Source organism: Saccopteryx bilineata, chromosome 1 (genome assembly GCF_036850765.1).
Source record: "Saccopteryx bilineata isolate mSacBil1 chromosome 1, mSacBil1_pri_phased_curated, whole genome shotgun sequence".
NCBI lineage: Eukaryota > Metazoa > Chordata > Mammalia > Chiroptera > Emballonuridae > Saccopteryx > Saccopteryx bilineata.
Window position 1 is genome coordinate 205,217,998 of NC_089490.1, and position 12,870 is coordinate 205,230,867.

At 52.5% G+C, this 12,870-nt stretch overlaps 1 protein-coding gene across 5 annotated transcripts in view; it reads right to left on the reverse strand.

Moving 5' to 3' along the window:
- The window catches only part of LOC136307252 (bifunctional heparan sulfate N-deacetylase/N-sulfotransferase 3), a 95,893-nt gene extending 83,326 nt beyond the window's left edge, over positions 1-12,567 (reverse strand). For 4 of the 5 annotated variants that reach the window (XM_066233958.1, XM_066233955.1, XM_066233957.1 and 1 more), the window contains exons 1-2: positions 12,376-12,567; positions 35-1,123 (exon numbers count right to left, since the gene is read on the reverse strand). In XM_066233958.1, the coding sequence (XP_066090055.1) occupies positions 35-1,006 (972 nt within the window). In that variant the 5' untranslated portion in view covers positions 1,007-1,123; positions 12,376-12,567. Of the gene's footprint in view, positions 1-34; positions 1,124-11,951; positions 12,055-12,375 lie in introns of those variants that run through there. The other variant, XM_066233956.1, reaches the window with a different exon arrangement.
- Between the last annotated feature and the right edge of the window lie 303 nt (positions 12,568-12,870).

The following is a 12,870-nucleotide window of genomic DNA, read 5'->3' on the forward strand; positions in this document are numbered from 1 at the left end:
GACCCCTGGAAGGTTTCAGGGAGCGGAGCCTTACCTGCACATCATTGGTGTTCATCCGAGTCCCCTCCTTCCCCACGAAGATGTCGTCGATGTCCACGAGGACGTACCTGTCCAAGGACAAGGTCAGCCTCTTCCCCGACAGGAAGGACACGGCGTCTAGGAAGATGAGCTTGTGCAGCCAGAAGTTCAAGTTGTTGCCAAAGAGGACTCGCTGGATCCCGTCCCGCAGCCCCAGGTCGTGGACGACCGTGGCGTAGGAAGCACCTTTCGCGACGGGAGGAGAAGCGTTCATTGGGGTCCTGACCCTGGCGAGGACAACGGGTTGGTATGTCGAGTGGTTAATCAGAAAGACGGTCCAGTCGGTTCCAGGTAAAGAATCTTTCTCCAGCTTGGAGGCTTTGGTCACACGGAGCAGTGGAGAATGGGGGTTGATACAGCAGCCCTTCAGCGCGAGGCTTCCGTGGATGGACAACGGGAAACCGGTCAGCTGTGCCTTCTCACCGGTCCTGGAGAACCCAATGACCCCCACCCCGTATTCTAGACAGTATTTGTCTAAAAGGCTTCGGTTCCAAGAGTCCATGTTTATGTACTTTAAAATGTTCTCATAGATGACGAGACTGTATTTGCCTTTAGCTTTCTCTGTCAGTGCTGGGAGGTCCGCCTTCCCGGGGGTGATCTCAGTGTGATACTGGAACCGACTGGATTCCAGGATCGTGACGATGTCCTGGCCGAGCGACGAGTACTGACTCTCCACAAACACCAGGACCGTGGGGTCTGTCCTCGCGGCATCCGGAAGCCTCCTCGTCCTCACGTCCCTCAGCTGGGATGGCGGTGGGGGCTGGACGTCCCTGCAGTCCACCTCAGGAGCCACCTCCGCAAGGTCCTTTTCCTGCTGGTAGCCGGCGTACAAGTAGTACGCCGAAACGAGGATGCTTGCCGTGCAGAAGGTGGCCAGTGCGAGGATCGTCCTCCGGAAGCGCCTGTGCAGCTTCATGACGGTGCTCATGCCGCAGATCCCCGTCTCGGGCTGGCTGGTGTCCGCTACGTCTCCAGCCTCAGCTGGGAGTCTATGTCACCATTGCAGCTCATGGGTGTGGCTGGACCAGGACTCAGAAAACGTGTTCTGAAGAGGAGAGGAAGAGAGAACAGAAGGTCAACCATTTGGTCTGTGGTGTCACAACGAGGGGGATTTTATCCTGCTGACAGGCCCGTGTCCTAGATCTGGGTCAGGATGTGGCAGGGGCGGAGGGAGGACAAAGGGGTCAGAGCCTGTCCAGCCCAGGGAGAGAGAGGACCTGGGGTGAGCAGGGTGCTGGCTCTCCCTCTCTGACCTCCCCTCAGACTGTAGACAACACGGACCCAGGACCAGAGTGGTCATACTGCCGCCTCACATCACGCCACCGCAGGCTCTCTGTGCTTAATTACGTGTGCTGAAAAATGATACACGTGTGCACGTGATTCAGTCAATGCTGCCATTGAGACACTCGTTTTTCAAAACATTTTGTTTTCTGAAATGTTATTGACACAATGAATTTATTTTATTTTATTTATTCATTTTAGAGAGGAGACAGAGAGGGACAGAGAGAGACAGAGAGAGACAGAGACAGGGGGGAGGAGCTGGAAGCATCAACTCCCATATGTGCCTTGACCAGGCAAGCCCAGGGTTTCGAACCAGCGACCTCAGCATTTCCAGGTCGATGCTTTATCCACTGCGCTACCACAGGTCAGGCTGACACAATGAATTTTGACATCACGTTTACACTGCAGACCTGTGAGGTAACCAGTCCTATCACAGTGGCTTTCCTGAGGATGACTCTTTAAAAACACGGATAAGATCTCCCAACCCAAAGGGTCACTGGAGAGCCCTGGATTTACAGAGTTTGGTGTTTCAAAAAATTAGCACGGTATTCCGGGGAGATGAACGTGAGAGGTTCAGTACCCACCGCCTGAGAACGCTCCTGGTGGGAGGTCGTGGGCACCCTGCATTCCCGGGGAGGAAACACTCACCTGTAAACTCATTTTCTGTACTACTCGTTATCTACTTTTTGGAAAAGAGTTTGGTCATTTTATGGAAAACATAAATTTTATGGTAGCCAGTCTTTGAATGAGGTCATTCTGTTCAATATTGTTTTGTTACAACGTTGTGACTGAGGACAAAAGTGTTTGATTCCCTGCTGGGTCTGCTGTGTGGAGTCTATGTGTTCACCCCACATCTGCGCAGGATTTTTATTTTCTGGGGATGCCAGTCTCCTCCCACACTCCAAGCTATGCACACAAGGAGGTGACTGGTGTGTCCACACTATCCCCGTCCAAGCTTGGGCGCATGGCTGGGAGTGGCCCCACTTGAAGGGTAGCTAGTGGTCCCGGGTGGGTCCCCCTGCACCCTGAGCTGCCGAGACAGGAGGGGACAGACAGGCTCCAGTCTGGGGACAGCAAACGGAAATCTCCAGGTGGAAAGTAAAGTTCTAACTTGTTCGTAGTCACTTGTCTAAAACATCTGCATAGCTCACACTTATTTCCATCTTTGAACTTAGCAGTGTTTTGGGTCTTGAGGTAGAAGTTTGTTGATGTTTCCAGACGAGAAGCATATGTTGTAGGCATGCAGGTCTCGTTTCCCTCGTTTCCCTCGGTCAGCCTCTCTCTGGTCAACGGTGGTCTTGTCCAGCCACACGCTCTGAAAGATGGGGGTCTGTCTTTAAAAACGCGTGGTCAGACGGTTCTGTTGCTGTGCAGACATGAGAGGCTGCGCTCACCCAGACCTTGACCAGACCACCGACTACTGTGAGGGTCCGTGCTGCCCTCTGCTGGGCTGGCTGCCCAGGGGGTCTGTCCACACTGGGCACCACCAGGCACCTGAGTGATGTGTCCTGATGTCAGCACAGCTACAGCGTCGGGACAGGGACTTATTTATTTATTTATTTATTTATTTTTTACATAGACAGAGAGACAGTGAGAGGGATAGACAGGGACAGACAGACAGAAACGGAGAGATGAGAAGCATCGATCATTAGTTTTTTGTTGCGCATTGCAACACTTTAGTTGTTCATTGATTGCTTTCTTATATGTGCCTTGACCGTGGGGCTACAGCAAACTGAGTAACCCCTTGCTCGAGCCAGGGGCCTTGGGTCCAAGCTGGTGAGCCTTGCTCAAACCAGATGAGCCCGCGCTCAAGCTGGCGACCTCGGGGTCTCGAACCTGGGTCTTCCGCATCCCAGTCTGATGCTCTCTCCACTGCACCACCGCCTGGTCAGGCGGGACAGGGACTTTTTAGCTCCCATTCCAATCTCAGGGGCCCACTCTTGTGATGTGTGGTCCCTCGCTGACCAAATGCCAGCATGGGATGTGTGACTGTGTGCCTTGTCACTGAATGTCACATGTTCCGAGAACTTACAGGTGATTAAGAAAAGTAAGGATGTACTGTGTGTCTGTTTTTTTTTTTAAAGAATCGCAATGGAAACGTCATGAAACACCTTGTGGTGCTATCATGTCAAATCCTTTTCAGGCTGCCATCAATGCTGAAAAACTTGGTCACTTTTGAAAAATAAGTGGAAAGATACATGGACCCTTTTTACAGCTCCTGATGATCAGAGTGTTAGGGTCCTGGCACTGGGCAGGGAAAAACATCCGGAATAGACAGCACAGTGAAGGGAGGTCTCATTGTCCATCAGGGAAGTTGAGAGCCAGCTGGCTGGACACGCCTCGCGGAGAGCAGCATGAGTGACGTGTCCCATGAGGTCAGGGTCCTCTCATCTCCGCCTCTGCACAGCGTGTCCCTTTGGCCCCTGGCACCTCCCGAGTCAAGTGATAAGGTGAGAAGACATGACCACCAAGAACATTCCGGCTCTAAAATCCCGCAGGGCCACCCACAAAAGGAGCAGCGACACCTGTTTTGAATAACGGTGTTTACTTTCACGAAGGATACGTAACAGCGCACAACTGCAGGGTGCTCACAGGATAAATGTGCTCTCTACCCTTTCAGTGACATCTTGTATTGTGGGAGCACTGGAGTACTCAGGGCATCCGTGTCCCTTGTACACACACGGATGAGGTAGTCATGTTTCTACAATATAAAGAGCAGATTTCTTTAAAAAGTCCAAAGTATGGAGACAGTGACAAGAGTGACAAACAGTTGTGCACCGGCTGTTGACCGTCAACACCTGTCCACAGGCTGTGTTGACACGCATGACTGTCATCGGGTTGAGAAGAAAGCCCAGGGGGAGCCATGGGGGGGTGTCTTGCTGTGCCCCAGGGCAGTGAGCTTCGGGCAGATTCCTGAAGGATGAGGCCATGGAGTAGGCGTCTGAGACAGAAGTTTATGGGGGCGGGACTGAGCGTATTCACTGGGGGGGGGAGGGGGACACACAGGTACATCTCGAGGTGCCAAAGCACTCTGACCTACTCCACTCCCCCCACTGCCCCCTACCCCCACCTTCAGACCAGATGCCCAGATTCTCTATGCTAATTATAGCCCTTTTCCCTGGGGGCCTTTATGACCACTCGTACTGGATATCATCAGCGGCATTATTTGTTTCCTGTCTCTTGCCTCTTAGACTGACATTGCCAAGGCTGTAGGACTTGGGTTATGCCCAGTGGTCTTTCCCACAAGAAAGCAGAATAAAACCACTTCAAGGGCCAACTTAGGTGGCCAGGCAAACACTTCAGTGCACCGCTGGTTGTGTTCTTGAAAGTGCTCCTACTGAATGCCTGGAAATCACAGACTTTGGCATGGTCTGAAGGGTTGTTCTTCTGAATGACTGACCTGCCCACAGGTCAGAGAGTTTCTGTGGGCATGCCGTGTCTGTGAGGAGGAGCATGGAGCTCAGTGCTGTGGCTGCACCTGGCTACCTGGTTGAGTTGTGCACAACCCATGCTGAGTTGTGCACTGGATGACCAAGGAACTGTGCGGTCAAGTTAGGCATCAGCAAGCATTTGGGTTGAACAGTCACAGTGGTGGAGGAGAGTTGCAAGGGTGGGCTGAGTGCAGACATCACACTTCATCAGGACTCCCCGCTGGGCACAGGACTCCCTGCCGGGCACACAGGAGCAAGTACAGGTGTTCTGCAGGTAGGGTAATGGTGGCCGCGGAGCTAATCTGGATGCCTTACAGCCCGCCGGCCGTGCGGGCCCTTTAAAGCCTGAGTAATCCACCCAAGAAGTCACAGCTCACAGCAGCTGAACTGACGTTTGAACCTGGCAGCCTACAGCAAGGATACAGATGCCCGGGAAGGTACTGGCAACACGTCCCATCTGTGCTGCTGGGCATGTGCAGGAAGTGGCTATCAGGCAGATGGGACTTTGTGGGGCTGCAATTTCTTTATAAAAAAATGGGGAGACTCATGCTACCTCCTTCACAGGGTTTTGAAGGAGAATTTTGATAAGAGAAACTATATAGATAGCTCTTGGAAAAGTGTCCGGCTCATAGAATGACTCTCCTCCCCGTGACCTGCTCTGAGGACGAAGATGACTATTCTGTAAGCAGCATCTGAAATAAGAGAGGTCTGGAGAGAAGTCTCCTGAAGTTGCCAATAAAAACACAGTAAGGAGTTCACAGAGGGGTAGCGGCGAGCACTGTGGGGCAGACGGGGTTGGGGGAGCACAGGACGTCTGAACTGAGGCAGGGGTCTGATATCTGAGGCGTGATGTCCGAGGAGTCTGGGTCTCAGGCAAGAGGCACGACCACTCGGATGCTTAGGACCCCGCCCCAGACGAGCTTGCATGCTCCCATCGAGCTCTCCTTCCCATCGGTGCCCCCCCTCCCAACGTCTATTTGTAACCGCAGCCTCCTTCCTCTGCTCTGGGGACTTCCTGCTGAGCTCTCAGCTCAATGGGATGACAGTGGCTCGGCGACCCTGCCTTCCTCTGACACCCACACTGCTGGCTCCCCGGCCACCAGGTCCGGAGCACACGTTGCCTCCTGTCCCAAACCGAGCGTGTGCGGTCTTCCCTCTTGCCTCTCCCCACCACCGCCCTGTGGTCATCCTCGACCAGCACCTTTTCTCCCTCACTCGCCCTCATCTGAGGAGACCCGTGGCCTCACACTTCCATCTCCCGACCACCCCTGACCCGGGGCACCTGTGTCCTCCTCCAGGGGGCGTCCCTGTCACCAGAGCCGCTGCAACAAGTGCCCTCGCCATAACACGCTGGCTCCCTCCACACCTTCAGTCCAGCATCGACGTGCCCATCCGACTGCTTCTTCCCAGCTGAGAACCCGGCAGTGCCGGCCAGTTTCCCTTCCGGATCAAACCCCGAATTCCTCTTCCTTCCCTCCAGGGGGGTGTGCTGCCCACTCCAGCCCGCTGAGTCCCACGGCCATTCCCCACGAGGGACAGATTGGCCTCCGACTTGGGGTCTTCTCACGTGCCACTCTCGGCCTTGGCCTCTGGAAGTTCCTCCCACTTCATCCGGGCTTCATCCCCCCAATCCTGTGGCTCCAAACATTGATGCCCCCACTTGACCCAAGCCCCCGGAGCTCCCGGATCCCTCAGGTCCCCCCGTCATGCACATTGCCACCTACTCTACCTCTATGGCACATCCCGTCGTGACCATCAGTCATGGGATTGTCCGTGTCACCGTTTTCTGTGGCTTGGAGGCATCTGTAAGTGCCCGTGCTGTTCACCTCGAGAGTCTTGACATCAACGTAGTGCTTAAGCAAGAACACCCCACTGAGTACTTGTTAACTGAGTAAACACGGGGCCTCTGCTATATTTTGCGAGTAGCTGCCGCATTCACAAACTAGGACTGTTCTTCAACAGCCATGAAGAACAGCCGTCTTCCATGAGTGGACGCCACAGTTGGGGCACTGACACGGGCACAGGGCACAGGCAGTGGCATAGACCACCCGGCCCACCACAGCCATAAACCAGACCGGTCCGCAGGGCACTTCTGTCGGAATGACTCCAACACCTCTTTTTCTTGTTGCAATGTTTTTCAAGATTCACCGTGACTAGAGTTATCCTGCCATGCACCTGTTTCTAAAAAGGAAAACATCTGTGCACCACCAAGAAAACGGCTGGTATTTAACGATCCACCACCCACGGAAGGCAGACAGAGCAATGTGTTTTTAGAATCACAGGCCATTCCACACACACTGCGCAGAGCTGAACGCACACAAACACTCGCTGCACGAGGCCCGGCGCTGTGGCAAGGGGTTAAACCTGCATGTGGCTGCCGCCCACTTTTTCTCTTCTGCTAACACCCTCTCCCCAAAGTAAAAATCAATTTCCGAATGAACCAGAATTGTGTCGATGTTGGTAGCACAAGAAATGTCAAAAGAGAAAATTAAAAAAGATGGCCATCTGGATAGGAGTGTTAATAACTAAAGAACGTCAGGTTCTAACCAACGTGAAAGCTATTTAAAAGATCTTGACAATATTCCTCTTTCACAAAATTAACCGTTATCTTTTTTTTTTTAATTTAGTGAGAAGTGGGGAGGCAAACAGACAGACTCCCGCATGCGCCTGACCGGGATCCACCCGGCACGCCCACCAGGGGGCGATGCTCTGCCCATCTGGGGTGTTGCTCTGTTGCAACCATAGCCATTCTAGCACCTGAGGCAGAGGCCACAGAGCCATCCTCAGTGCCCGGGCCAACTTTACTTCAATGGGGCCTCGGCTGCAGGAGGGGAAGAGAGAGACAGAGAGGAAGGAGAGGGGGAGGGGTGGAGAAGCAGATGGCGCTTCTCCTGTGTGCCCTGGCTGGGAATCGAACCCGGGACTTCCACATGCCAGGCTGAGGCTCTACCACTGAGCCAACCGGCCAGGGCCAATTAACTGTATCTTACAGTGCTGAAAAATGACTGGGGAAGCGTCAAATGCGGTCCATGAATTTGCTAAGAGTAATTTTTAGTAATATTAACTATTAAGAAGGAACACGGGAAGTGCATCGTGCTAGCTGAGCCTGCCGTGCCAGGCAGATAAAATGCTGATGGGATCAAGTGTGACCAAGACCGAGAACACACTCAGTCTAGAACCAGGAAAGCGTCACAGGAATGCGAGAACGGCCACCCCGGGGGACACGCACTTTCTTTGATCCCTTAAGTGGGAAGTGACTTCCTATGGCCATTTGCCTCCCCCTCTGTCCTCAGAAACCAGGAGAAATGCATGTTGTCTGCCCTCCCATGTTACGCCACCCAGTGCGTCAAGAGAACACGCCCTGCGGCCCCTGCAGGACGAAGGGGACATGTCCCTTCTGTCCTGAGACTGAGCGAGAACGTGTGCTCTGTGGATCCCTCAAGTCATGGCATCACGACAACGGTGAGTGTGGCTTTCAGGCTGAAACCTAACCTCGTCATTTTATCCTTCTTCAGAGTTAGGGGACAGGAGAGGACTGACAGTCACTCCTTGCTGGCCTGGCCTTGACGACGAAAAGCTCCAGGCCAGTCTGGTTAAGTCTCGGGGCAGGTGACATGGACCAGAGAAGCAGAGGCAGCCAGTCCCCAGAGGAGAAGAGAGGAGCAGCATACCCAGGAAGGTGCCAGGTCTTCACCCCTCTCCTGTGGATGAGCAACGGAGAAGTCATGTTTCCTGTTACCTCGAGCATCTTTCAGAACCAGCAAAAACCCAACTGGAGTCGCAAGAGAGGAGAAGGAGGTCATGTGGACATGACTCCGTGTCATTCATCAGGGCAGGTGCGGTGGGTGACAAGGCCTCGCTGCCGTGAGCCTGGCACAGCACAGGTGCTGACAGACACCTCGCGACGGAATCAACAGCCTCTTCACATGTAGGGGTCTCGGCCGTGGGAATGACCGGAATGGTCGGTCCACGCACGGCTCTGTCGTGTGAAGAGACACATCAAGGACAGATATTTGAGAGCCTAACACAAGATAATGGAATACAGTCACGAACCCGGGAGCAGCGGGCACACCATGCAGCCCAGGTGTGCCGTGGCCTGCGCCCTCTGGGTGTGTACATGAGCTCTGTGACGTTCTCACAGTGATGAGCTCACCCCACGTGCCCTTCCCAGCAACCAGCCCTGTCGCTGAGGGCCACGCGTTTACAGAGAGGTGAAGGCCAAGTGTACCGAGTCCAGACTCAGACTGAAATCCAGCTCCACCGCTTGCCGGGAATGTGAGCTTAGACAGGGAGGGGACCTCTCCATGCCTCAATGCACCCTTCTGTGAAATGGAAATATTCGCAGTATCTGCATCTGGTCATCTCTGTGAAGAGCACATGAGCTAAAAATGAACACGTGAAGTGCTTTGAACAGGCAGCCCAGCACCAAGCAGTCAACTGTGCTCTGAGTGTTAACTGTTATTTCTGTGATTTCCTATCTGCTAGTAAAAACCGAGACAACAGCCCTTATCCACAGTTAAGTTGTGTATCAGTCTCTAATTATTATTATTATTATTATTATTTCCTGTCTGTCCCGTACTGAAGCATAATTTCTACAGTGAGGACAGGGAGGGATCTCTGAGATCCTCCTTCCCATTCAGGTGAGGGACGGCAGATGCGAGCTGGCCGTGGTTGGAGACTACGCCTAGGACAGGCCTGGAGTCCAGTTCAGGCTGCCTGTTGTCCTCAGACGTGGTCATCAGAGAAAAGATCAAAAATGAAATGTGTGTGAAGGGGTACCCACCAATCAGACGCTGTGCGGTGTTAGGAAGGGGCTTCAGCCCTCGATGTTTAAGCTGTTTGGGAACAGGTCATCCTGGGCCGTAGCCCTCAGGGGCTGTAGGAGACGTTGTGGTTGTCATTTATGACACACACCAGCTGTCGGGGAGCCTGGCTCTCTTTCTAGATGTGGCCCTGCTGTGAAGCTGATGGAAATATTGAGAGCAACACGGAGGGACAGATCACACTCACTGTGACATCCCAGAGGCTGAGGGAAAAGTTTTTATGGAAAAAAAAAGAAAAAGGCACAAGCCAACCAACAGAGCAGCTGGTTTTCTAAAACTGATTCCTGGGTATTCTAAGTCCTGAGACAAGGGTGATCCTTGTGCCGACTCACGATCATTCCAATGCCAGCACCCTCTAATCTGGACCTGTGTCCAGAGCGCAGGCATTTCCACCTGAACACATATCTCCACACATGTGGTAGCCACAGCTCCGGGAGGTCAGCTCCCGCTCTCTCTTCCCTACTGCCCACCCGGGGAAGCAGGGAGAAGCCCATGGCATTCGTTTAGTTGAGAAGAGTGGGTTTATTCCTAATTCCATTTCCCCATCTTTACAGCACATATGAATCACAACATATTTAAATACAGTTTTTTTGGAATGTGTTTTATACCTCAACAAACAAGTCTGTATTTCTGAAAGCCTCACGCACCACTGAAGGGCAGGAGTCGAGACTCCTCCCCCCAGGTTTCAAGGGAGCCAGAGAATAAGATTTCCGCCACTAAAAGAAAAACAGTAGTTTTTACTTTACAGTTTTAAACTTCTAAAATGATAGTCAACCTCTGAATAGTTAGATTCTACCTCACCATAACTTCTTCAGCAGACTATATAAAAAGAACCTTAAATGCCTGGTTATTTCTTGTGCTATATGTATTTTTTTTTCAACAAACCTTTCGGTTCCACCAAAAATAAATAAATAAAATTAGAAGTTGCTGTAATCTTCAGAAACAATACTTTTCTCAAGACAATGTATTAAAGAGACGATAGACTATATAACTTAGCCAAACTAAACTGTAACAGATCTTTCCAGAAAGACATAAAAGTTTTGGTTTATCCTAAGACATTTTAATAACCTGAGACTTCTTCATGCTAAAGGTGATGAACTCATGTGACCAGTTTAATATTAATATCCACTTATACTAAGAAAGAAGCCCTCTGTTTTACCAGGAGGACCATCATGTAGAGCAATAGACACCTCAGAGAGGTGGCAGGGACCATGGCAGCTGCAGAAAGCCTTCTGAGGCATAGCCCTAGCTGAGCAAGCCTCTCTCTGGGTTCAGTACTATTTTTCAACAGCCTCTTTCAAATTGATTTTTGAAATCTCCCTGTCAAATGCAATATTAATAGGGAGCTATGGTTGAAGAAAAAGGGAAAAAAATGCCCGTTAGCTGATGGTCAGATATTTGAGAGTTTCTCTGCCATGCACTCTGCTCCCCTGTGCGGAACAGCATTGCTCAGCAGTTAATAATAGATTTGCTAAGGTCAAAGACGCAGGGAGTTTGAGGTCAGTTTCACATGTGTCTCGGTACTTGATTTTAATCTAATATGAAGATTTACTATTTATGTTACTTAGGAGCGACTGCCTCAACCCTCTTGCAAGTTACATACCTTGCGATACTCCAATGTTTATGAAGCCTACAGGTAATATTTCAAGTTTAAATGAGTGTGAGGCTTAAGCAGTTTCTATTGTAGTTCTTCTATTGGAAGAACTATAGAGATGGGGAGCTGATCTAGGCTTACCCCTTAATGCATGTAACTTGGTTCTCTCCCTCACCCCCCAAAAAGCAGATGAATGAAATGGAAGATGCATGTATTTCCTTTTAACTTAAAGCCATATATATATAGTCAATACTTAGGCTGGTGACGTCTTTCCAAGTTGCATTTAACTGGAATGTCTAATAAAAAAATGTTTATAAAATGAATTGCATGAAATAGAAAGATTTGCTGAGCATCATTACTGTATAAACAGGTAGTCATAGTTAAATCTCTGAAGTTGCGTCCAGACTCCTACTCCAACAGACACCAGGTGTTCCGCTGAGCACCTTGGCTGCAGGAGAATCAGTGGCCAAGTTGTTGGAGACCTTGAACCCTTACCAGGGATGATCTGCTCATGACTTTAATGTCCCGAAAGGGAAGCTTTCAAAAACCCCAGAACGATAGGATCTTCTTAGTGTCACCTATTGAAATGAACTACAAGAATACAACCAGGCGCCAGGGCAATCCTGGAGTTCTTAGATTAATCGGACATGAAGTTGCTCTCTCTCAGGAAGAACCCCTTCTCCCCCCCGCCCCCCCCCCCCACCACTTACCATGGCCACTGGCACAGTCAGGAGATGCACTTACCTGGACTGAAGGTTCCCAGGGCCGAAACCGCCCAGGGTGCGGACACGGAGAAGGCTGCGCCCACTCCCATGAACTCAGCTCGGGCAGCAGCACCCGCGTGGTGGCCCGGTGCCTCGTTATGTAACAGGGCACTAACACCCGCCACCGCGGAGGCACTAGAGGGCAAGAGTGTCACATGCAAGCCCAGTGGCCAAGGGGCGGCTCAGCACCACTGGCGCCGCGAGACAGGGCGACACGGATGCTACCCCAAGCCGATGCGCAACTTGGTGCCCGAACGCCAAGGCGAACTTGTCACAGTCCCCAAAGACTGTTTTAAATGTCGGTTTCCTGCCCCTAGGTACCCAGCTAGCAGGTCAGCCAGCGCGCCCACAGGCAGGCAGGCAGCCAGCATTGCCTGCGGAACTTGGGGGCTGGAACCACTAACCTGCGGTCACCCGGGCGGTGGCATGTCGCTGTCCGAGTCACCTTGCTGGGCAGGCCCTGAGGCGGTAGCTCCGCAGGTCTTAGCCCCGGCCCTCTGCACGTCCTCGGGGCTGCGGGACCTCAGCCGCCGGGTCCCCACCGGGTACCAGCGCACCACCGTCGGCGGCGCTGGGTGGTCAGGTTGTGCGCTCGCTAGGCGCGCAGGGACTTGGGCCCGCCCCGCGCCGCCTCCGGGAGCTAGGGAGGGGAAGGAGGAGGGGTATGGGGAGGCGGCTGGGGACTGGATGGGGGAGGGGACGGGAGGAGGGCCCTCCTCCTGCAGCTCTTCCCGCAGGGCCCCCACCCAAGCCCTGTCCCCACGCTGTGCAGCTTGGTGCAGCTGCAGAGCACCCCCCGGGGGGGGGGGCGCTCCGGGGAAGTGGGCGCGTCCATGGGGCGGTGCTGGGAAGGTGGGAGACTCACCCGTCCCTCCACCTTACTCCTCCAGTGATCTGGA